Raw genomic sequence first — 25,721 nt, 5'->3', positions numbered from 1 at the left:
TCGTGTTTTGATGTTTGGCTCCGATTAACCTGTAGAGAAAAGAACGGTGATCACAGTGATATAAAATTTACATCGAACGGAGGTCGAGAAGGGCCTCATCGGAGGCAAAAACAGAGGGGAGTCGCGGCGGCACCGTCGGACTTCGGCGAGGTTTTCTGGCCGATTAGCCGGTGGTTTGGCTCCAGTTTGGCCATAAGCGGATTTAGCATCGAAAAACGAGCCATATGGAGAAAATTTACCTCGATTGATGGTCGGAAACTTCTCCGGTGCGGCGACGGGTGGCGGCGGCAGGCTCCTCCGGCATCTGATTCTTCTTCTCCGGCGAGGCACTGGCGGCTAGGGTTTTGTGGTCAAGTGTGGGTGGGGTTATTTATACCTTTTACCTTTTAATCTCAACCGTCCATCAAGATTAAATCTGGACCGTCCGATCGTGATTTAGTTGGGATTAAATCTGGATCGTCCATCGCGATGTGATCTGGGCCGTCCGTGCCTGATTGAATATGGGCCGTCCGTACGCGTGAAATCTGGGTCGTCTGTGCGCATGTTTGATCTGGGTCGTTCGTACGAGCGGGAACATATCTGGGCCATCCGATCGCGCGCACGCGGATCGCCCACGTGGCCCGTCCCGTGTCAGCGTTTTCTTGCCACGCGGCGTGTCCTGGTTAGCCGGGGCTACTGACCGGGCTGCTGACATGGCACAACTTTTCTAAATTGTGTTTTGACCTCCCGGTTTCCGATTTTCGTTTCAAAAACACTCCCATAATTCAAATTTTTACCCATTTTTCCCAAAATCAATTTCAATTAAATCCAAATAATATTTTTACCCAATTTTATCATTATTTTTATTTTCATTAAATTAAATTAAATTAAAATCTTATAAATTAAATATATAAAAAATTAAACTAAAAATTCAAATACAAAAATAAAAATAAAAAAATATATTTGGGTGTTACAGGTTATGTTAATTCTTTGGGGTATATGGAATTCTAATTGAAATGAAAATGGTTTAGAGATGGTGTTGCGGATGGATTTCAATATAGATGTTCATGGTTTATGTTAATTCTTTGGGGTATATGGAATTCTAATCTTCAATCTTTAGAATTGGTTGCTAGAAGTTCAAGCCGCTCATAGTATGGATATTTTATTAAAGGTCAGCCATTCACAAGGTAGGGAAGAATAGTGCAAGGGAGTGGACTTGCCCTCCAGCCGGCTACCTCAAGATAAATTCTAATGCATCTATTGGAGGAGCTGGATGGACGGGTACAGCTTCAATTTGTAGGGATTTGTCTAGTACGGTCATCGCTATGGGGATCTAGAAGATGCATTTGCCATTATCCATTGAAGTTGCAAAAGTCCAAGCACTTTTGTCTAGGGTTCATCTAGCACATTCACGAAGATATACACATGTAATTGTTGAGGGGAATTGACATATGGTCTACTTACCTACCACCTCAACTAACTCTTCTTCAAAGTTTGCTTTACTTTTACAAGATGTTTATGAACTAGGACATTATTTTGCTGCTTTTCAGTCTTTTTTGGATTCATAGATCATGTTATCAGTAGCTCATGCTTTTTCTAGGGTGACTTTTATGCTACATGAATCTATTTGTGTAATTTAGGTTATGCCTAATTGGATGACCTATTTGTTTGCCCATTTTGAACTTGTTGGTATTTAAATGGTTAGTCTTTGTTTTTCTCAAAAATAGTTTGAAATCTGTTGCAGCAAATTTCATAATGAAAACTGTAGATATTCACAATAAAGGCAACACTAACTTATCAAAATTAAACAAATATACAAATTTTTGTCATGAATTACCTCGGCTCAGATAGCTGCTGTGAAGAAATGAATGGCAAAGAATTATAAGAACTAGTTTTTCTAGTGCTATCATTTACTTGATGGTGTAAAATAAACTCATTGTGGCCATTAAAATCTTCTAGCATTGTTGTTGACGCCTCCATGAATCTTCGGCCGTAGACCCGCAAGAAGTTCAACGACTCAATATTTGGTTCAGCCAATGGCAGACTACCTTCCAACATAGAGACAACATTAGCCATGGTTGGTCTCAGCATTGGCTCTCCATGGACACAACAAAGGGCAATACGCACAAGCTTCTCAACCTCTTTGCTTCCCACCCTGCCCTCCAGCCTTGAGTCTGCCAGCTCCAAATATTTCCCTTGCTCGTGCATTTCCAGAGCAAATAGAGGGAAATAAACTTGCCTCAACTCACTTCCGCTGCTATGATTTTCAACATTCTGATGCATTGTCTGCAATGAGCAGTTTCTTCGTCCTCTCACTATTTCAAGCAACACCATTCCATAGCTATACACATCAGTTCTATCCGAAATTCCTGAACTAGTAAGCCATTCTGGGGCAAGGTATCCTCTGGTTCCTCTTAATGTTGTCATGTGACATGATTGTTCAGGATTGAGCAACTTTGAAAGCCCAAAATCTGTTAGTTTCACTTGTAAATTTTCATGTAAGAGAATATTCTCTGGCTTGATATCACAATGGATGATCTTGTGATCACACCCACCGTGCAAATAAGACAGACCCCTAGCAGTTCCAAGAGCTATTTCATATCTTTTAGGCCATTCAAGAGCTGGTTCTTCATCAAACAAGGTACGATCTAACGATCCCCTATTCATGTATTCATAAACCAAAAATCGTTGTCTCCCTTGCACACAGAATCCTTTCAGTTTAACCAGATTAATATGGTGAACATTTCCAATAATGGCAATCTCAGTACAGAATTCTTTCTTGCCTTCAACTCCCACATTAGTTATCTTCTTCACAGCCACAATAGAATTGTCTGGCATGATGCCCTTGTATACAGTACCAAAGCCTCCACTACCAATCTTAGTCTTGAAATTATCAGTTGCAGTTGCAAGCTCACTATAATCAAACCGAACTGGCAATCCTGGAATGGTGATTATTTCCAACTCAGATGAAGATGAGTTCCTCGAACCAAATTTGGCAACCAAGACACCCTTTTTCCTGTTTCTTCTTCTCCACCAGAGTATTCCCATAACAATAAATATCAATAACAATAAAGACCCAGATAAAGGAAACAGTATCAGAGTTAAAGATGGATTATGCTGATGGGTTTTAGTTGAATTTAAACCTTGGTCAACAACAAAAGTTTTTATATAACCCAAATGGAGCCTCTTCCTAGTGGTGCTTGACATGAGAGAACCCATTTGGTTTTGGACAAGATAACAAGACCCAGTTGAACTCCCATAGAAAATGACCAAGCAAGAACAATTTTTGGAGCATAAATCTTGACATTCCAATAATCCAATACCCTTTTTAACAGGCTCTACGAAATCATTAGCGAAATAATCCACACCATCCCCCAGACCCAAATAGGAAACTACCGAAAAATTTGACTCACTGCTATTTCGATTACAAGAAGCATCCGGCAGAGAAATAGAACGATCAGTAGGAACGCAAGTTTCATTTACTTGAGAATGAAACGCCATCGGACATCTACAATCTCCGGCGGAGCAGAGTCTAAGTCTCCCGCAAAATAAAGGAAGTCTGCAATTCTCGGAAGGCATGCGGAAATCGTCCATCAATTTATTATCACTTCCAAATCTGCCGACAATTAATCTTCCATCAGATCCCAACTTGGCTACTCTGAAATCTGAACTATCCAAAACGACTTGAAGCACAACTGTTGATCCATCATTCCCAACCAGATACAAACCAGTCCGATTGACAGCCAAGAACGAGGCCGGCGCATTCGAGTCTTTGAAAGCATTTGTGTCCATTGACAATTTCCAATAACTCAGACCATTCCACTGCAATACCGCATTATTACCGGTAACCACAAACCGATAATCACCCAAGGACAAGTTATCCTCCGAGACGAAACTGCTCAGCGATTTTCCCACAAGCAAACGTTGCCCCTCAACGATGGTATCAGTGGGGTAATCAAAGCTCTCCCACAACGAAACATTATGGGAATCGATGAGAACAAGGTTTCCAGATTCTTGAAGCTCTAAAGCGGAAACGGAGGAGTCCAGCTCGGGAGTTGACCAGATAGGGTTTCCAGACTGATCTGCGATGTAGAGACCACCATGGGTGAGGTATAATTTAGTGGAATCCGACATGGGTTTTGTGGTAACGGCAGTCCAGATGATGGAATTGGATGATGAGTGGATGACAGAGAAGTAGTAGCGATGAACTTGTGGTTTGGGATTGGAGATAGCAGCCTTGAAAGTTCCATTTGGAGAGAGCAAGAAAGCACCTGAGTGATCAATGAAGTCGAAATAAGAGGCCGTGAAGTTTGGGAGAACAGAGTAGAGGAGAGGGCCTGAGGAGGAGAAGGACGGGAAATATAGAAGGAAGATGAAGAAAGAGGAAGAGAAGAGAAAATAGTCCATGCCGATAGATTGAGAAAATATTTTCTTGAGGGTTTACGATTGGGAGGTTTGGAGGTTGAAGATGATGTGGGTTTTTGGTCTCCATCTTATTCAAATTCAAACACCAGAGAAATAGACAAGGTGATGCGTGTTGACTCTGAAGAGTTGGTGGTTTGATTTCCATGGCTGAGCATTTGCTGTGATGCTTTCTGTCAACCTCCCAAACTAAATATATATATTATATACATTTTAACTGGGTGGAGACACTTGAACCGATCTCGCTGATCCAGTGGATCTACCAAAATTCTCTCTCATTATTTCTCTGAAAAACCCAAAACGCATTGGATCATTTGAATTATTTTAGTTGAATTAGGATTTGATATTTATATACAATATATTTTTAGTCTTAACTTTTCTATATTTTAATTTAGTGTACATGTATAATGTACTTAAGTTTTAATTAAAAATGTCTCATAATTTTTAATTTTTAATTAACAAATAAATATGATATTTATTTGTAAAATCGTTCATATGCAATGTAAGCATTTAATGAGTGAATCTTGATTATCTGAAGTTTGTAGTTCTCTCAATTTAACCTCGAGGACAAAATATTTTGTAAAACAAAAGTGAGATTTGAGATTCATGTTTATTACTCGAGGAAAATCACTTATGAACAGACACTAACATAAAAAGCATATTACAACTCTATTTGATCGTAGTTGCTTTCTATTCTACCACCTTCTCACTCTCTCTCCCTGTCTTTGTCCCAATATTTGCCTTTGATTAATATCTCTAAGATAATTAATTGAACAATCCGCATAAATTAAACCCAAAAAAAAAATGATTAGAAAAATCTCAACCTCCCCGGCAACTTCGTGAGCCTACACAAGTGTTTACGTTTTCAGTATAGCCGGCTACAAAAGCTTACAACTTGCATCGCACTGAAAATGATATGAAAATTTTACGGGTTCTGAATTTTCCCAAAAAAGCAAAAAAAGAATTTTGGCAAGTGATTATCAATTTCTTTGTTGATGGGTTTTTGGTCCCCAGCAGACTGGAACTTGTGGATCTCTTTCATCTTCACATCACTGCTCATCTTCTTCTCCTAAACCATGTTCAACAAAATAAGAGGCGCAGCTACAGTTACTATTTTCCCCCTAATTTGGCGGATCTCTTTCCTTTACCCGCACAACCCTATTATCAATTTCTTCTATCCAATTCGTTCTTCCAACCATGGCTTTAACCATTAAAGTTCATATCTTCACTACCCATCTGAATTCCAATCCCAAAAAGTTCACTAACCCATTTACCACCACCCTGATTAGACCAAACCACGTATACCACAAAAACCCATTACTTAGTTTAGTCTGTAAACCCAGAATGCAAGCTTCTTCTTCTTCTTCCCCTATGGTGATTAAGAGTTCATTAATCGACCCTGATGGTGGAGTCGTGGTGGATCTGGTGGTTCCGGAGGTTGAGAGGGCTTCCAAGACGCTTGAGGCCGAGTCATTACCGAAAGTGAGGCTTTCTAAGATCGACGTTGAATGGGTACATGTGATCAGCGAGGGATGGGCCAGTCCGTTGAGAGGGTTCATGAGGGAAAATGAGTATTTGCAGAGTTTGCATTTTAATTGCATGAGGATGAAAGATGGGAGTATTGTGAATATGTCGCTACCAATTGTTTTGGCTATTGATGATGAGACTAAGGAGCGAATTGGGTCGTCCATGAATGTTGCACTGGTCGGGCCTGAAGGAGATTTGATTGGTATTCTACGGAGGTAAGTTTCTCCTCATGTCCATTGTTTGAATGTTGTATAGTTTATAAGTGTTTTTGTGTTTTTTTTTTTTCAATGTAGTAAACAATTGCCATGTTTTGTGCCCAATAATTTGATTGTGAATGGAAGGGGTGTATAATGGTGTTCCTTGGAAGGAAAATAGAAGAAGAAGAAGAAGAAGAAAAAGAAAAAAGCAATTTGATGAGTACAATGTACATGCCATTTAGCTAGGTTTTGACCAACTTGAATTTAGCGGTTGGACATCTATTTGACTTCCTAATTTCTGGTTTTTCATTTTTTTATCTGCTGTCTGAGTGTTGTTGTACAGTTGGAGTTTAGTTGAATTGATATATTAATTGGGAGTGTGGGGAGGAAGCAGTGGATAGTTACTCATGGAGGATTGTAGACAAGTGAGGTTAATTTTTCTGGAAAAATATGAACATCAACAATTATAGAAAATAGTTTGCTTAAATTTTCAATTTCATGGAATAGGAATGTGGATAGAATATAAAGAGGTAAATTTGAGTGAAAATGGCATTTCAAATGGGAATAATGAAGCAAATGAAAGACAATTTGGATAACAAATTGAAAAAGTATAGGAAAGAGAAGGATATATATTTATATAGTTTTGGTTTGGTTTCATTGTAAAGGGAATTATTAGTTATAGGAAAATAGTCAATAATATTGTTTATTAGTAAAATAAAGAATTAGTAGCAAAGATAAAAAATTAGAAGTATTTTTTACTAGTTTTTGTCTTGTACCCAAATAAATGGAAGGATAGGGAACATTCATTCTTCTCTTTCCTTCTACTTTCCTCACATGGGCTAATAATTCTTCTTCTTACTCCATGGAAGTATTTTTGGGTGTAGAAAGTACAATTTTTGGTTGAAGGACCCTATGCCCTTGCTAAGGATTGGTTTTATTTTTGGAAGTTTTCTCCATTTACGTGTTATTTTCTTGTTATAAGATGTAAATGAACATTTAAATCTTCACTAAATACTATATTCAGTTTAAGTCATTTTTGCAATTTTCTAAGCTCTGATTTTATTTCAGCCTTGAAATATACAAGCATAACAAGGAAGAAAGAATTGCCAGAACATGGGGAACAACTGCACCAGGATTGCCATATGTTGAAGAGGTTATTTCCTCAGCTGGAAATTGGCTCATTGGTGGAGATCTGGAGGCTTTAAAGCCTGTTAAATATAATGATGGGCTTGATCACTGCAGGCTCTCTCCCAAACAACTTCGAAAAGAATTTGATAAACGTCAAGCTGATGCAGTTTTCGCTTTTCAATTAAGAAACCCTGTGCACAATGGACATGCTCTGCTGATGAATGATACACGCAGACGACTCTTGGAAATGGGTTACAAGAACCCCATACTACTGCTACATCCTTTAGGGGGTTTCACAAAGGCTGATGACGTGCCATTAGATGTTCGAATGGAACAGCATAGTAAGGTGATTCCTAACTTTGATAGAAATTAATGAAGGAAAGAAGGAAAAAGAAAAGAAATCAAAGTTTTTGTATGAAATAAAAGGAAATGTGTTTTCCTTGTTTGAAAAATTATGGGAAATTATGAATTGAGGAAGTAAAGGATTTTTGTAATCTTTTATTTGTTTCACCATTTTTTTGCTTGAAGGAAAATTCATCTGATGAATATTTCCACTAAACTCATTGAAAGAGCAGGTGAGGATGAAATATGTAAGCTCTGAAAAAATTGTTTAATTCAGTACTTCTACTTCTTTTGAGAAAAATGAGATTTTATGGAAAATGAAGAATATCCACCATTCCACCCTTTTAATTTTTCTCCAAATAAGAAAAAAGATAGTTAATTTCACTTGCATGCTTTTCTTTCTCCTCCACGTTCCTCGATTTAACGATATGATAATCGATGAACTGTATATTACTGGTAAGGAACTGTCTGTTATAATGGAAGTTACTTTTTCATCCGATGAAAATGATTTCAGGAATCTTTGAATAACATGTATGACACTTATTCTAGTGTAAAATTCAAGTTTACTGCAAGCGTATGCGTTTATATGCAATTTGAATTGTTTATTTTAAGTTAATTCCGATTTTTAAAATGTATGGTAGTTCAAGAAATTTTGTTCTGCACAGGTTTTAGAAGATGGAGTCCTAGATCCTGAAACTACCATTGTGTCGATCTTTCCGTCGCCCATGCATTATGCTGGCCCTACTGAAGTACAGTGGCATGCCAAAGCCCGGATCAATGCAGGTGCTAATTTCTATATTGTGGGCCGTGATCCTGCTGGTATGGGTCACCCAACAGAGAAGAGAGACCTCTATGATCCTGATCACGGGAAAAAGGTTTTGAGCATGGCTCCTGGTCTGGAGAAGCTAAACATTTTACCATTCAGGGTAGGTATCATTCCACTGCTTTTTGGCTTGGATTTGGCTATTTATTTTTTTCTTGTGATTGTTGACTTTTTATCTCATCTATATTTAACTTATCCAAAACAAAAAGATTCTAAAATGTAAATTGTTAAAGAATGTACATTATGTCTAAATAGAGCTAAACTAAATTAAAGGGTATAAAAATAAAGTACATCCTTTGTAATTAATTTTAACTTTTTTTATTCTTATCCCCAGAACTTGTATACATAGGGATATAATATTTAAGAAGAAAACAACAACTTTGTTCCTAACATAAATATTTCAGTACTAAGAGATATTGGAATGCTTATGATATTTGTATATTGTTATTAATATTTAGCTTATTTCGGAACTATTAAGTATACGATTACTGTTAGTATAGGTTTATTATTTCTGATTTAGTTAGTATTATATGTAGTTGGTTTCATCTGAAGTAATCTAGACATAATAAGGTACTTAAAAAAGCCTAATGAGTGCTACTCTAGCATTTTGGCTGATTACTATGATTACCGTTCAGTGTCTATGTTGATTATTGAAACCTAGGATGGCTAGTTTTGTGTTTGCTAAATTTATCTTGAAGTTCTATTTCAAGCTCTCTTTGTCCATCATCAATAATTTATTTTCTTGTTGCAGTCCAATGTTTAGGAGGCCTTTTCAGGGGTTTTAGATATATTACCAGTTCTGGACGAATTTTGCCTGGTTTTTCTGTGTCCAAACAGTGATTTGTGTTTAGCATACAGTTCAAATTTTGTGTAGTGTTGCTACTCTGCAACTGTCAATATAAGAGTTCCGGTGCATTTACTGATAAATGGTAAAGGTTATGCCCTGAAATCTGCCAGTAGAGGAAAAATGTTCAGAAAGCTAATGTTCTTATTTATAAAGAGAATAACCATTAACTTAACACCTGAGTATGGCATAATTCATTTCCACGTAAAAGTACCAATTAGATGATTGCAGAAAATGAACTTACTTTGTATAGATAAGATTGTTTGTGTCTATTTTCCTTTTTTTTCTTTCGATTGTTATCTACTTACAGTATTTGTATTATGGCTAGAATGTCGAGGGGAGCTTATGCTGCTGCTGAATTAGAATTTGAAACAACATTTTGCTAAACAAATGAACAAATTGTACTCTTTTCCATTGTTCAGGTGGCAGCGTATGATACAGTGGAGAAGAAGATGGCATTTTTTGATCCTTCACGCGCAAAAGATTTTCTCTTCATCTCTGGAACTAAAGTATGATATTTTCTATTTTCTCAACTTTTGCATTGTCAGCCTCCTTCAACCTGAAAAGAACTAGAGTTCACATTCATTATGAGTGTCTTTGATTCCATGTTATTTTGAGGGTTTTGTATCTGTGGGATTGTAGAATTGCAAATTTCTCATAACAGCTAATTAAATGGAACTTAACTGGGGAACCAGGGGTATTGACATGTAGAGGCTATAGTTTAGACTATGTTTGGAATAAAGTCAATATTTACATACCCACATTTATTTTAACTAGAAGATGATTAGAGTTTTATATTAAAAAAATAAAAATTGAGGTCATGCGAAATTTCAAATGAAATTGGAACAATACGATCTAAATCTCATCAATTTTAATGAAACTTGAAATATATTGTTTCAATTACACATGAAATTTCATGCATACTTGATTTTTGCATCTTAGTAGAATTGTATATTCTTTGCAAATGAATTTCATATAATTTCAGAATTTGCTTCAAAGACAGTAATAAGGTCTTTCTATAGTTTTCGAGAAGATTATGAAGATGTAGTTTGGAAGAGAAGGCAGGGAATTGGGTGGCAGTTTCTGAAGAGCAACCTATTTACCTTTTCATTAATTATTTTCATGATCTTCGGGATCGAGAATTCAGTTTCTGTATGAAGCACAGTGCATTACATCCAGAAACTTGTTTGTCAAAGAAATTAGTAGATTCATATAAGCCTTTTCATGGGATATGTGCACATGAACATTCAAAATGTAATTTGTTCCTGCTATTGTCTTTCTGCAGATGAGAACATATGCCCGGACTGGCGAGAACCCTCCTGCTGGATTTATGTGTCCTGGGGGGTGGAAAGTTCTTGTCAAATATTACGAGAGCTTGCAAGCAGAAGAGCCGCAGCCGGCTGCTGTATCTTCTTGATCACTCAATTAATTGCAGAAATTGCTGCAAGTTAATATTCAAGAAGCCTCTTATTATTCTTAGCTCCAACTGAGGCACCATTCAATTTTAGTCTTGAGTATCTATTTTAAGATTCATTTTTCTCTTCATGTTTTTTCAGAAACATTGAGATAGAGAAGAAAAATATTTTGGGAGCTTATTTTGGCAGTTGATGTAAGAATATAGTGAAAACATTTGTTATTTTAACATTAAAGGGGGGCTGTCTGGTTATTAAAAAATATTATCTTAGAAATATAAATGAAGAATGTTTCTATTTTTCAAAATTTTATTTTAGGTTCTTGTAATCTGAAAAGTAATCAAACTTGTAGAAAATAGATATAAGACTCAAAAATATATACGTTACAGCACATGTAAAAAATTAAACAAAATATAAAACTAGTCATGCAGATATTTTTCTCCCAAGGCTGCGCGCACCTGGAATTATAAATTATGAATTTTTAAATTTTAAAGATGGTTCACTGAACATAAGAATATTAAAAGAATGGAGTAATGCTTAAAAATAACAACTAATTCTATTAAATATATTAAAGAAATTATTTAGAAAAATAAAATATAGCAAATTTAAATATTTAAACTACATATTTAACGGTGTACCGTTGATGACCATGTCGAGTTATATAATCTCAAGTTCATAAACATTTTATTAGACATGTATCGCGAGTGCATCCTCTTCATATTCTTTGAATGTATTCATTTTTTACTTCAAAGATAAACAAATCCGGGAATGTAATCGCAAGCACAAAACAATAACAATCATATGATTTTCCTAAAGCTAGTCAGTAGAATAGAATTAAAGAATGCCGAAGATTGTGATTTACAGAAGAGTTTTGACGTCAAGCACAAGCTCATCAAATTATCAGAGGAATGGATTACAAAACAACTCCATCCCTATCCCAAAATAGAGGGGCATCTGAGGCCATGTGAAAAATTTTTCCTATTCCATGTTACCGTACCTAAATTTAAATTAGATATGGTTGTAAGCGGCCAAAAGCACACTATTATTACTCTTCCTTCCACTTATTAACATATTTAAGGAATGCATTCGCCGGATTTTCCCTAGGTGGTGCCCGTACCCTAGTAGATCTTCGAAGCACAGCCTCTTCCGCTGCAATCTTGTAGGCCAAGTCCTTCAACCTCTTCTGGAGTCCCAAACTGTAAAAATGCATTAGAAAACATACTAGTTACTCAGCACTGAATGACTATGCACCAGCCAATAAGAATCAAAGCCAGACAACAGATTTTTGCACTGATATGGAAATGATTATGGAAATACTATTCATCATCAAGACACTAATCAGTTCTAAAAATTAGCTACATAAGGGACAACATTAACTGTTGCTACTTTCCAATATTTTTCTTCTCTTCTTTTGTGCCTTCTATCATTGTATTATAATCATTCATTATTTCCAACATTCTCCACAGTAAAACCCAAGTCCAGGTTTGTTCAAGAACAAAGTTAACTCACCATATTCTGTCATAGAATTTTGCCAGCTGTTTCTTTAGTGCGCACTCCCTCTCCCCCTTGCAATTCAGTGAACCCATCAAAGCCTCAAGCTGAATAGACGAGAAAGAAAAAAATAATGTGAAAGTTGAAATAATAATAAAGGAAATGCATATAAAGGAATACTGCGTATTCAGCAATGATACCTCTTCCTTGGAACTATAGTATCCCCACTGCCTGGAATCAGAGCTCTCAACAAATATCCTCCCATCACGCTGGAACCACCAGTACCTGGTGTAATCTCTGTCTTTACCAAGAGGACTTGTGCGTATAACTCGTTTCTCTATTTCTCGTGCAAAATATTCTTTCTGTGATTTATGAGATGTCAACAAAATTCCAAAGTAAACTTCAGAGCACAATCATACACAAAATAAAAGAAGAATTAAGGATAGAGATCAGACCCTCTGTTCTTTACTCTTCTTTTCTGATGCTTCTTTCTTATCATCTATCAGATGTTTCATTGGCTCCTTCCCAGAAGAATCTTTTACATTTTCTGCTTCCATTTTCCCAATTTGTTTCTTGTCGATCTTCTTCTCTCCATTTTCCAAATGCACGTTCTCGCTGTTAAAATATTATGATATGTAAGATTCAAACCAAGCAAAAATCATTAGCAAATGCATTTTTTACAAAAAAAAAATGGAAAATAAATCAACACCTTTTCTCCAATAGACCGTTCTCTTGAGAAGAATTTTCCGCATTTCTCTCCCCTGCAACAGTTCCATTCTGTATATGATGATTATCACTAGCGACTATATCCATGTTGGTTTCTGTCCCTTCCAAACCATGTCCATTCATGACGCCATTGGCATCAGCGCCAGCATCAGCGTCAGCATCAGCCATCATCTTCTCCTTCCGTTCTCTTTTCTTTCTACCTTCCTCCAACGCTTCACCCCTTCTAGTGGCTCCAAGCGCCCGCCGCTGTTCAATATGATCACCCAGCTTCTCTCTGAAAAGATCTGTTTGAAGCACCTGATTAACTAATTCTCGCAAAATGCCTAACTTAACATTGGGATTCAGAAGGCCATAATGCCCTCGCTTTATGAGAGCAATATGCGAGCATAATTCAGGAATGTTGATCACTTCCAAGAAATCACATAAATATTCTGCCCAGCTGATTAATGTAATCTGAAATAAAAAATAAATAAATAAAATATTGGAGTAAAACAGGGTGAAATGGAAATTCTTAAAAGAATTAGGAAAATAAATATTGAATAAAGAAGAATTAACTTCTGCATTCGTACATACTATTCCAACAAAAATATGGAGTAAAGCAGGGTCTTTTACCTTTAATTTCCGTGTCCTTCTCTGTACATTCAAGAAATATTCACTATTGTCTCTCATAAGGGCGCCAAAAAGAGATGCATGCAGTTCCACAATGAGAACCAAATTGCTGTCCTTGTGGCAGATAGCATTGTCAAAATCCTCAAGAGAGAACGGCCATAGATGTAGCAGCCTACTAAATGAAGAACAGAAATCCCAGACCATCAGAAGATCTCCAACACAATCCATTGGGACATTGAAGTCCCTTGAAGGAGAAGGTCGGTCAGTAAGAATTGGATCGTGAGGACTAGGCTGCACCAATGCATCATCAATTGGATATTTGATAGGTTCTTCCTTCATCTCATTATCTTCTGAAAAAGTTAGAACACAAATTGGATCACCTGAAAGGCATGGATACTTCTAACCTACTAAAAGTTTTCAAGGAAGTGACCCTTAGCAAAAATCAACCATTCAGGTAGTAATGAAAATAAAGTAATAACAAGTGATTTGCAGAACACGAGATCCTGGAAGATCAGGGAGATCCAGCTTTTAACACAAAAATAGCTCCAGTTCTAGAGCTTACCTTTCTCTGTATGATCTGCCACTGACCGTTCAAGTTTGCTATTCACTTTCTTCCTTTTGCTTTTTCCAGATTCTTCTATAACTTCCTGGATTTAACAAATTCATACATCATTTTATATACTCTATTAATATGTAAAGCACTTTATATACTCCATTAATATGCAAAGCAACAGAAGACCGCATAATTACCACAACATTCTCATTTTTCTTTCTCTTCTTTTTGCCTACAAGTTGTCCGTCCTGGAATAAAAATTTACTTTGTATCTCTTCTGGAGGATCAGTCGAAATTCCATGCTTCTGTGCCAGCTTGCCATGAAGGATCCAAGGAATACTTCGGCTTGTGGATTCCCGAATAAAAGACTTCAAAACATTTCTACTAAAAGGAAACTTTTTCCAGACCAAATCTTCTGCATTTACCTGTGAATTTTCAGATATTTTCTTATCTTTGTCAAACCATCCTACTTCATATCGAGGTTCCTTGGTACCCTCCTTGGCAATGTTAAGTATTTTGCATGGATATAAATCGCCATCCTTTCTTCCAAATAACTCAGCACCAACAAACAGATGCTGCTGCAACTCTGAAGCTATTGTATTGGCAAGATCTTTTAGTGAAAGCATACCTGCCAAATAACAGAAAAAAGGAAAAGCTTGATTGAGAAACTAGAAAGAATTTGACCCTTCACCAGGAACTTTTTATAATTCAACAAGATTCTGAAACTTCTCAATTACTTGCCATATTTGGGAATATTTTAGCATGATAAAATTACAAGTGTCAAAACAGTTACTTGAAATCAGTTTCCATAGAGTTGGTCACACAACCTAGGATTAAAATAAAAGGATGCCAAGCACTTAAAATCGTCAATTTTATAGTAAGGGAAAACTCTATTCAAGCATGAATTTCTATCACATTCTAGGTGTTTTATTTAAGGTTATGTCTAATTCCTTATTGTAGTGATTGGAATATTACTTTCTGGTCTTTTTTAAAACTAACCTCTTACTTACTAATTCACTACTTGAGCTGAAGGAAATGAAAAAGAGAATCCCAAAACTTTTGGTCGCACATCACTCACATCCACAAGTTTTCATGAGAACAGCAACAAAGGGTCATGGCAACTAGTAAATAATCACCATAAATCTTTATTCACCCATATCAGGAAAGTGAAACATTTTCCTGGTCATGGGTTACATCACTTCAGATAAATGATGTAATTGAATAAATGTTATTTTACTAAGCAGTGGTAGATTCACATCACTATTCTGCAAGTTCATTTGAGGTCATAACAACGGAAATAAGAAAGGCAAAGAATTTTTTCTACTTTCAATTTTCAAACTCAGTTCCCCATTAACATCTCAATAGTTGCAGTTCAGCTACTGCAGGATGACCAATGCATGCTTTGCTCTTCGATATGTAAACCATCCTTAGCTGTATAGACAAGAGTCTGATGAATCTCCATCAGGTTGTAATACTACTCCCAATTACAAAAACTTGTCCGCCAACTCAGACCTCTAGCGTCTTACTATTTTTGCTAATATCGGATTTTGCTAATTTTAACACTCTGCTCCTGAAGCCTCTTGTTCTATCGACCTTTTTCTTAATAGGAACTAACCTAGCATTTGGCAACTTACAAAGAAAGGATGCTTGCATGAGTAAAAATAACCATGGAAATGGTAATACCTAAAATCACTAACAACTTGCAAATGATTGTTTCATATTATTCATATTCTTGGCTGCTTTAATCGAGTATTAATATATCCAGTTCTATCAGCACTGTTGCAACATGACAAAACTACAAAGGAGCAACAGAATTATGCCACAATAATAATACAAAGTAGGCACAGGCTCCGGCTTCTACCCTAAAACTTTTTGAAGTTGGTGCTGTTAGAACCACACTAGTTAATGACTGTGCGATTGTGGAAGTTGAGCTGCATCACAAAGTAATAGACAATAAAAGCATTTACATATATAATCATCGACGAAGGTAACAATCACCCACACAACCATATAACATTATTGTAGAAGTACTATTAAACTATATGTTACAAGCATTTTGATCAAATAATTCAATGCTCAATTTTCATAACATAAACCTGGTTCTTTTTGAAATAAGGTAAATCTAATCCCTTGTTAATTGCCACCCATATTCCAAACAAGAATACAGCTTTAGCCTCAGGATTCTAGGAATATTCTCAACCAAGAAATACGTTCATCTAGAGGATTGTGATCTTACCATTAATATTGAACTGCGACTTACCATTAATATTGAACTGTGACTAAAATACAACACATTGATCTCAAAATACACAGCCACGAAGGAGACAACTGACCTTCTAGATATTGAACTAAAAGCATTTGAATATCTAATGACGGAGAAAATTAACTACCGAAAATTTACAACCGTTGACACAATCTAAAGTATACTGAATATGTAACATTTAACCATATGTTTTTTTTTTAAATAAAAGAAAGTGTACATTCACAAGGCACCAAGGGGGTGCAACCCATGTACAAAGGTATTACATATTAGTTAACCAATCAATAATATGCCCAAAATCATCCACCCTATACACGTCATGCCCCAAAATTAAAGACCCAAAAAGATATAACCATCTATCTCTAATTTTAATGAAGTCATTTTCTACTCCTTTGAAGATCCTACCATTCCTTTCTTTCCACACAATCCAAAAAAAAGTGAGTGGAATAAGATTAACTAGCTTCTTTAACCATATGTTAATCTGAAATATTCGTGTATGTAATATTTAACCATATGTTAATAGCATTTTGACCATGGATTGATGTTCAATCTCAAAAGACAAATCCAGGTCTAGATTAGTAAGGAAAATATAATACTACAACCTCTTCCACAAATGTTCCAAACAAGAAGACTGCTTTAGGCTCGTGTTATGAAAAAATCAACCTCAAAGAACTTATAAAAAGAAGTGTAGAAAAACCATCAACAAGACATCTAAGCTAATCTTGAAATAAGTTTCCAAAGTTTCATTACTTTCCTATGCAAAAATTCAGCAGAAATAGCAGACGCTAAAATATCATCACATTGATTATAAAAGATTAAAGACAAAAAAAATTTGCTGATACTCATGAACTCCTCCTAAATATATTGAAAACTAAGGCAAAAAAACAGAAGTAAAACAACAGGCACTCTTTAGCTAGTTCTTACTAAATTGGATTGTACGTAGTGCAGGTGCCACTAGCTCCTTGGGAAGCCCTTCAACCTTCTTGGCCGTGCATTTTTCTGACACCAAAGCCTCTTCATATGTCAGGTTAGTTTTTGCAGTAGATTTACACATCCAAACTCGCTTACGATATAGGTTGATCCGTGTCAAATACTCTCTGACCCAGGTCAAGCATAACAAAAAGATGACAATATGCCAATAACAAGAAAGTTGACCATCTAGGCTGCTAAAAACAAGTGAGAGAAACTCAAGCCATTTTTCAATTCTTAACCATTTTGAGCACAAAAAACACCAAGACAACCGAGCTTGGTGGAATAAATCTGACCAATCACATCAAGGGTAATTATGAAAACTAGATTGGAGTCAAACACCAATCTCTATCATCAGTTTTTTGTACAACAGTGAAGGAACCACAATGCAACAAAGAACTAAAGATAAAATTAAAGAGTTTTAAGAAAAGGATACTGATAGTTGCGGAAAATTTCTTTTGTGAACCGAATTTGGTATACAAGCTCATGAGGCTCCAAATCCTTCGGTGGCTCCACCAGAGGAAAAGGCTTCCTTCTAAATAGAGGCATTCTTGAAATTCAAGACACCCACAGCGAGAACAACCCACCAATCAACTGACGGCTAAATATAAACTTACTTCCTGTGACATACAAACCACCACCAACCTTTTAAGCACTACAACGATGTCGATAAACAATCATTCCTTAATTCTTTATAAGACACAAATCTACCAAAAAAACTAGAGACTAACACACACATATTTGATCCAATTTTTTTACTTTTCTAAGTGGCAAGAGAAAAATATAGTTTTGTGCTTTCAATTTTCAAGATCTGATTCCCTTGCTTAGATTTCTATACAAGAGAGAATAAACATGAATTTGGACCCAATTTACAGTCTATTCGAATGGTTCAATACAAAAGACACCGGAACTGAAGCATCTTTTCTTCATGCATGAACCCTAGGAGGAATATACAAAAGAAAATATCAAGCTAACCAATGATTATCCACAGTAACTCTATTGCAAAGACCCCAAGAAGAGGCATCTCATAGATACAAATCATATTACAAGCAGCAGCATTAAGATAACAATGTAGCAATTGCCAATAAGAGAAAACCCTAGAATAGTCATGCTTCACTAAAGCCCAAGAAGTTCCGCTAACCCTTCACTATAATTTGATTCAAACGAAGATGCAAACATTCAGCTTTCGTTATCTATTCTCTTCAGTTATCTGGGCAACCGAACACACCAACCAACAACCAAAAAATTTAAAAGGAAAAACAAACAAATATGCAAGAAAATTCAAGAAACCCTAACACGTTCGAATTTGGGGATCCAAATAATGAAAGACCGACCACTAAAGCGGTCAAGCCGCGTACTCCAACAGACACAACAGGAAAAGAAAAAAGAATCATTTGCGAGAGACGAACAATCAATTGAATTCACAAAAGAAATCAGAAATGCAACAAGAGGAAACCTAAAATCAATCAGAATGACAGAAGAGTCCCGTTCCCGCCACAAAGCCCGGAGTAAAAAGTATTTTAGTCGAAAAGATCAAGAAAGAAAAAAAGAAAACTATAACACAGAGAAAGAAACCTACAGTGAATATATCAAGCGACAATGCACGAGGCAAGAAAGAAAGAAGAGAGAGCGATTCCTGTATTTTTTTTGTTTTCCTTTTTTTTGTTTGTTTTGAAGAGAAAATTCCCAAGCGAAGAAGAAAGTTCTCACGTTTTCTCTTGCTGCCTCCTCCGTCCCTCGTTGTTGGAAAGCATTTATATGAGCTTCGTGTGAATAATTATTATATTTGCACACAAGCCCTCGTAAAATAATCTAATTACACAAATCGTGTGGGCCAGAACCATAATGGGCCTGGGCCTACTTGTTACAATTTAGAAGAGCCCGTTTCAGATCAAACTCATATTCTTCTTAAGCTTCCCAAAAAAGAATTCTAAAAATATTATGCTAATTTCAGTAAATGAATTATTTTTCAAAATAAATCAGATATAAATTTATCAAAAATAAATATTGTAAAATTTAAATTCTCGAGAAATTAGAACTAAGAAAGTAAAATCATTGCGATAAAGCATAAATGAAATTTATTGTTTTTATATTATTTATTTTATTCGATAAGAATAATAATTATAACAAATATTAAATTTATTCATCCATTATAATCACACCCAAATTCTAATTTTTTACGAAGCTGATTTAGAACATGTCTAAGTAGCGATTTATCATATTTAATTTAGATTAATAAAATATTCTCGTAATTACGCATTATAAATATATCATAAAATATATGAGAAATGATTTTCAGAATGTAAAAAAAAAAATACTTAAATGTAATATTTACCAAATAATTAATGATACAATAATTGTTAATTACGTACGATAATTTATTTAAATTAATTATTTATTTCACAAAATTAATTTTATTGAATAAATTATTTTTATTATAAAAAAGAATGTGCTACAAAATAACTTAATTTCAACGTGCATGCCACCGGACCACCATAATCATTTATGTCATCTGTTTATGTAATAAGTTACGAACAAATACGATCACTAGAGAAATTTTATTTTATTGACACCATATTTTTATTTTATTATATTATTTTTGTTTTTAATAAATCCGATTTGCGTACATAATATACCTGCAAAATCAAATTCAAATTCAAATTTTTTAGTTAATTAATTCTTATTTTTTAAAAAAAATAAAAAAAGAAATTCGATTTTCTCTCCTATTTACTACATCCACGAATAATGAAATTATCACTATATTATATTATATAGATGTATTTATGTGAATTTTTTATTTAATATCGATTAAAAAATTAAATTGCTTATGTTTTGAATAATGACAAACCATTTTTCCACATGGTTCATTCAAGTTTCCTTGGAAATAAGAAAAGCATCTCTACACATATGTAATTTTTTATTTTTTTTATAGTAAGATAAGTATTTTACTGTATTAAAATAAATAATTTATTTTTATAAACAATTGCGTCATAATTTTTTTAACACAAATAAATAAGTAATGAATATTTAAAAAAAAAAATACAACTCTAACATGTACAATTTTGCACAAAGTAAATATAGTAATTATTTTAATTTTATATTTTTGCAATAGCTTAGCAACATTTGACATATATATTAAATAATTTCTTAATTTTGTCCATGTTTGTAAAATTTAAATACTAAATGTTGAAAAATAATTTAATAATTTTTAAACCAACCCTCAAATTTATATCACGAACATTTCAATCACACTTTTTCTCTGCAAAGAAAAAGACTGCTACCTAGGGGATTGTCGGCCGCTACAGATATTTATCTTTCTTGTGTACGTGTTTGTCTTCTCTCTCGGGTGATCTTCGTATCGTCTTCATATTTCTTAGGTACAGATTGCACAACCTCTGTGCAAATATAAGCTAAATTAATCATTCAAATATTACGTTGCCATTATTCTGCTTTTCTTAATTTTTTGAGGGTTCAAACATTTTTAATCATATACAAATAAAAGAATCAGACTGAACAGGATTGCATAATTCAAATGGAATCAAAATAAATTATGTTGAATTTGATATTCAGTCTGAATATGCGAGGATTGAAAATTTCAATCAAGATTAGAGATATTAATATGCTAGATAAATAAAATTCAAGTGGATTGGCTTAGATAGGGTTCGAGATTTTGACCTAAGAAGAAAAAGAATTCAAGATCAAACATAATATCCATGGCCTCCCAAAATCTTTTATTCCTAGAGAAAAGATTTACCTGTTACTGATCGTATTCGCCGAGAAATTTGAGAGAAAACTAATCCTAACTCAAATAAAATCTGCTGTACTTTTTAACAAGATCATATACACTTCCATACAGATGCTATCAGAATTCTAGCACATAGATTTCAAAATACCTTTTTCAAGAAAAGAGAAAAAAAAAAAAAAAAAGAAGAAGAAGATAGGACACCACCACCACCCAAACACCCGACAGACCTGCAATCCGGTAAAATCACCATTTAGAAAATTCAGTACTAACCCTTGTTCTTCGTTGCGTTTACCACACCGCTATCCTTCTTCATCTTCTTCCTCAAATGCATCTTCACGTAAAAGTTTAGAAACAGCAACAATATAGCTCCGTTCAGAACCGAATTGAACACCCATGCCCCAATTCCATTACAGCCCCCTTTCAAGAAATGCAGCAACAGAACTCCCACATGGCTCGCTACATTACAACCCAACAGCACCATCTGGCAATTTACGACGAACGGGAAGCACGCGCTCCGTAACCCGATTCCGGTCCAGAACCGGTACCCGTAAACGACAGAGTAAACCAGCGTAGTGAAGAGGATCGCCATTACTTGAAATGACTGAGAAAATTCTAGCCACAAGAACGACATGAAGGTCAGGATTGAATTGTAGAAGAGCTGGAAGAAAGCTAACTTACGGCGCCTAAAGATCGTGAACAACGTTCGCGGCATGTGGAGGAATCGCGAGAGGTAAAAAGCGTATGACCAGAAGAAAACCCGACCCGACGGCCGTGTTCCTAAAGGAAAACAGAGGAGCCATTGGAAGGGAGTCTTGGTACGGCGCCAGAACCATCGGGTTTCGCGGATCTCGGCGGCGGAAGAGAGAAGTATGCCGGCGAAAATAGTGGCGGAGATCACCGACATCATGAGGCTATGGACGGCAGGGATGGGACCTAGGGGGACCGGCCGGCCCCGTCGGAGGAGGAGAGCGAGGAGTAGGTGGAGAAAAGAGGAGAGCGCGAGGTATACGGCGATTGAGGTGAAGAGGAACGACCACGTGGAGCCCCACGATTGGGTGTGGCTCCACCGGAATCCGACGATCGCTGGATGCTCCGATAGGTAATACGTCAGCGCGTTGATCGTCTGGATCATCATTGACCGCCGCGAGTGGCTGGACGGTGGTAGTTGAAGGCGCTGCACTCGGGCTCGGGCTCAGGCTCAGGAATGGAGCACCCTGTCCCTGCTGCAGCAAATTCAGTCATTCAAAATATTGCCTTCTGGTTTTTCGAGTTCCTAATTATAGATTTCGAGAGAGGAGGTTCGTATGGAATTTGGAAATTTCAAGGGAGGGTCAAGTGACTGACGGGAACGAAAATCAAGAAGAAGATCCAGGTGGGTGGTGAGATCCAACGATTGAGATTTCTTGCACGTGTGAAACGAAAAGATCATTCTCGTACGTGCTGATCTGGAAGATCGGACGGCGTAAATGATTCGGACCTGGTTCGGGTCCGTGGATATAATATCGACCCGTCCGAGTTCAATTTCCAATCATCCCGTGTAAATGTGAGCATATAACGCACCGTTGTTTATCTGGTACGCCATTCAGTTTTCGGTTACGTAACCAATCAATAAGAAATATTGGAGATCCGACCCAATTTCGTTGTGTAAGTTTTCATTAAATAAGCATGTATAAAAATACTTGGATCTAAAAAAAGCATGTATAAATAAATGAGAAAATATAAAATAATTTTAAGGTAAATTAATAATGTATTAGATAAAAATGTCATCCTTATGCAATTAACTTTCAAATTAGTTATATATATGATATATGTCCCTGCAAGGCTCGAATTTTAATTTTAGTATAATCTTTATTAGGTATGTAATTAATAGAAACTCTTCATTTACTTTAATTTAGTATGATTTTTAATTATAATTACTGAACTTTTTAATTAAATATTTTATTATATTATAACATGTGTTCTCACTAGTTATATTTTTATTATATTATATGAGTTGCATTACATATTGAATAAAAAAATCTAATTTTTTTATTAAATAAGATGCAGATAAAATATTTTGATTAGTTGGTCAAATGTGCAAATTAATTAACTTATAAACTAAGTTACCTTTTAACAGTCTCACCAAAAACTTACTTTTACTTTTGATAGCGTAGTCCAACCGGTAGTAAACGCCGTCAAAGTTAAAAGGCAACAATTGAATCATGTGTTTCTCGTGCCGTTGTTAATTGACAGTTAACAATCACCGTACCGTTAATTATTTTTTACTGCTTCAATAAACAAAAACTATAATCCTTAACCATTATAAATTAATTTAATTTTAATTGTAAATTTATGCATATTTATTTTTCGATTCGAATAAGTTTAGATAAGTTTGATTTCTTATATTGCTTGATTTTATTATAATTTATATTTTGTAATTTTTGTGATAATTTAATTATTATATAATTTTTTAATTTACGTAAATTGTTCTTTTTTTTTTAAATTATTATCTTATATATATATATATACATGTATGTACTACATTGTCTAGAATTAATGTTTAGTCTTCAACTTCTGTATGTTCGTGTTTAGAAATTCAAACATGTAAATATATTATCTAAACAAATATGTAAGCATGTAAATTAATGCTTTTAAGATCAAAATTCCAAATTAATGTGCAAGATTAATTTTATTTTAAATTAGATAAGTCTAATTTATAAACTATAAAATTAGGGTTTATATATTTATATATAGGCTTATAAAAATTGTGGGAATTGGTATGGGTCGGTGGCATGGCCGCATCTTCCACATAAATGGCTCTGGACGGTGGGGACTCACAATCAGAGCCATAAAATCACCATATTAATTAATAAATACGTCCTTCCTCCATCATAAAATATACATACACACACACATATATATATACATATGTCCATCCTCACCTACTTACACCAACTCCAGAGGTCGCTTCAAAACATTCATAAATTTATCGAAAAAACAAATCTGTTCTTTTCATTTTATGTAGTCTTTGAAAACATTGTTTGAAGAACTGTCGGCTATTTATATTTATTAAATTTAATTTTTATATTGTGTATCCAAAATATATATATACATATAAAGTATGAAGTGCTTATGGTCTCGCAACGAAATTATATATATATATACATATATAATTTTAGAAGATAACAAAATTATATTTGTATATTATTGTTGTGGTGTGGTTTGAAAACAATCATTTCTTCTACAAAGTTTTTTAGAAATAAAATTATATATTAGAATTCAATCTTTGATGATGTGAATGCCATGTTATAATTTTTTAGGGCAGATTATTAAACTTCTATCAATTATATTTTATGTAAATAATTAATATTTATATTCATATTCTCGAACATTATATTCGAGTATTATATCATTCGTCATTCGATATATGGTATACATCATTTGTTATTTGATAACAGAGAAAAAATAATAATTTTAAATAAAAAATTATATAACTTGAGAAAAATAAAAGTAGGTAGAAATTATTATTGTTATTATTATTTGAAAAATATTTATATGATTTAATTATAGGAGCCCCATGGTAGATCAAGAATAAATCTTTTTTATTTGGGCAGCTCTTATTATATACTAAGAAAATTTTAACATTATGATATTAGATTTGTCGAGTAACAATACTTGGTTTTTAAACATAAGTATGCTAGTATATGATGGTATATTTTATTATTATTTTATACAAAAGATAGTTAAAAAAGAGTTATGTGGGATTGTCGAGTTTTTTTGAAGTCTTTGTCATCGAAGCATGGAATATGAGAAGGATTAAAACCTCGAATATGTATTATAGTATAATTGGGAGGTTAACTATTAGAGCTTTTTTTTTTAAGCTATGAGACTAGTGACATTTAAGATGTTTATACTATCTCTATAGAAAATATTATCTATAGTACTCATTAAAATTATGTTATCCAATAGTATAAGATAAAATAATTAAAATATTAGTTATCGATGGGACGAGTTATTCAATAATATATTTTAATGGTATTGAAAAGTTAATCATTGATTTTTTTTGTAAACTCATTAATTTTTGATATGTGATTCTTATCATCTTTATAGATAATATTTTTCAATATTTTATGGGTCAAATCATCCCAATTTTTATTTAAATAAATTCTTTATCTCTACTTTTTTTTTCTTGTTTCATAATTTTATAATTATTTTTTTATAGTACAAATTATGAGTAAATATTTAATTCAATAAAATAATCGAATTACTCGTTTAAAAAAAGTATTTGAATATTAAACGATATATTAAGGTCATCCCCCTCTTGATTAATGAAACTAGTCAAGCATAATAGTCATAATATTGGTTATTTTGAAATGAATAGCATAGATCGTTGTTTGGATGAGTGTTATAGAAGAAACCATTGGTCTAGTATTTCAAAGGTAAAAGTAGAAATGCTCCGCCCACTTTAGGGAAGAAAGGGGGCAGTTTCATTTTGTAACATTTATTTTTGGGTGCAAATTTTTAGAAATCATATTTACAATGAATTGATTGATGTGGTTAGTGTTGATCTTCTGGAAATATAGTTTTACAACCTGCAAATTACTTTGCCAAGGTGTTTCTTTATAAGTTTTCATCTTAATGAGATGAGTAATCAAGTAGGTTATGTTGATAATCTTTTTAAACCTTATTTTATGCTTCATAACATGTCTTTTCCA

At 34.5% G+C, this 25,721-nt stretch overlaps 4 protein-coding genes across 7 annotated transcripts in view; 1 reads left to right on the top strand and 3 right to left on the bottom strand.

Moving 5' to 3' along the window:
• The window catches only part of LOC110816581 (G-type lectin S-receptor-like serine/threonine-protein kinase At5g35370), a 13,902-nt gene extending 9,203 nt beyond the window's left edge, over nt 1-4,699 (bottom strand). For both annotated transcript variants that reach the window (XM_088206696.1, XM_088206697.1), the window contains exon 1: nt 1,817-4,699. In XM_088206696.1, coding sequence (XP_088062822.1) covers nt 1,817-4,386 — 2,570 coding nt within the window. In that variant the 5' untranslated portion in view covers nt 4,387-4,699. The remainder of the gene's footprint in view (nt 1-1,816) is intronic.
• Nucleotides 4,700-5,118: 419 nt separating this feature from the next.
• On the top strand, nt 5,119-10,981 carry LOC110816528 (ATP sulfurylase 2-like). The gene is made up of 5 exons (XM_088206698.1): nt 5,119-6,143; nt 7,194-7,599; nt 8,261-8,521; nt 9,685-9,771; nt 10,548-10,981. Exons 1-5 carry the CDS (start codon nt 5,599-5,601, stop codon nt 10,677-10,679), a joined length of 1,431 nt encoding a protein of 476 aa, XP_088062824.1. The 5' UTR covers nt 5,119-5,598; the 3' UTR covers nt 10,680-10,981.
• A 498-nt stretch (nt 10,982-11,479) lies between these two features.
• LOC110816527 (DDT domain-containing protein) lies at nt 11,480-19,019 on the bottom strand. Of its 3 annotated transcripts, XM_022044756.2 has the most exons (11): nt 18,862-19,019; nt 17,719-17,902; nt 17,238-17,410; nt 14,251-14,681; nt 14,063-14,147; nt 13,504-13,850; nt 12,875-13,344; nt 12,621-12,780; nt 12,366-12,527; nt 12,184-12,272; nt 11,480-11,870 (listed from the first exon to the last, which is right to left on the bottom strand). In XM_022044756.2, exons 2-11 carry the CDS (start codon nt 17,829-17,831, stop codon nt 11,720-11,722), a joined length of 2,181 nt encoding a protein of 726 aa, XP_021900448.1. In that variant the 5' UTR covers nt 17,832-17,902; nt 18,862-19,019; the 3' UTR covers nt 11,480-11,719. The 3 variants fall into 3 exon arrangements, with proteins under 3 accessions (XP_021900448.1, XP_021900449.1, XP_021900450.1); XM_022044757.2 differs by lacking the exon at nt 18,862-19,019 and having other exon boundaries at nt 17,238-17,408; XM_022044758.2 differs by lacking the exons at nt 17,238-17,410; nt 17,719-17,902.
• A 1,440-nt stretch (nt 19,020-20,459) lies between these two features.
• Nucleotides 20,460-22,375, bottom strand: HOS3-1 (GNS1/SUR4 membrane protein family). The gene is made up of 2 exons (XM_022044594.2): nt 21,298-22,375; nt 20,460-20,677 (listed from the first exon to the last, which is right to left on the bottom strand). The coding sequence occupies exons 1-2, from the start codon at nt 22,160-22,162 to the stop codon at nt 20,592-20,594; spliced, it is 951 nt and encodes a 316-aa protein (XP_021900286.2). The 5' UTR covers nt 22,163-22,375; the 3' UTR covers nt 20,460-20,591.
• Nucleotides 22,376-25,721: the final 3,346 nt, after the last annotated feature.

Source organism: Carica papaya, chromosome 6 (assembly GCF_054855325.1).
Source record: "Carica papaya isolate Zhongbai chromosome 6, ASM5485532v1, whole genome shotgun sequence".
NCBI classification, from domain to species: Eukaryota; Viridiplantae; Streptophyta; class Magnoliopsida; order Brassicales; family Caricaceae; genus Carica; species Carica papaya.
This window is presented reverse-complemented; position numbering and strand designations above follow the sequence as displayed.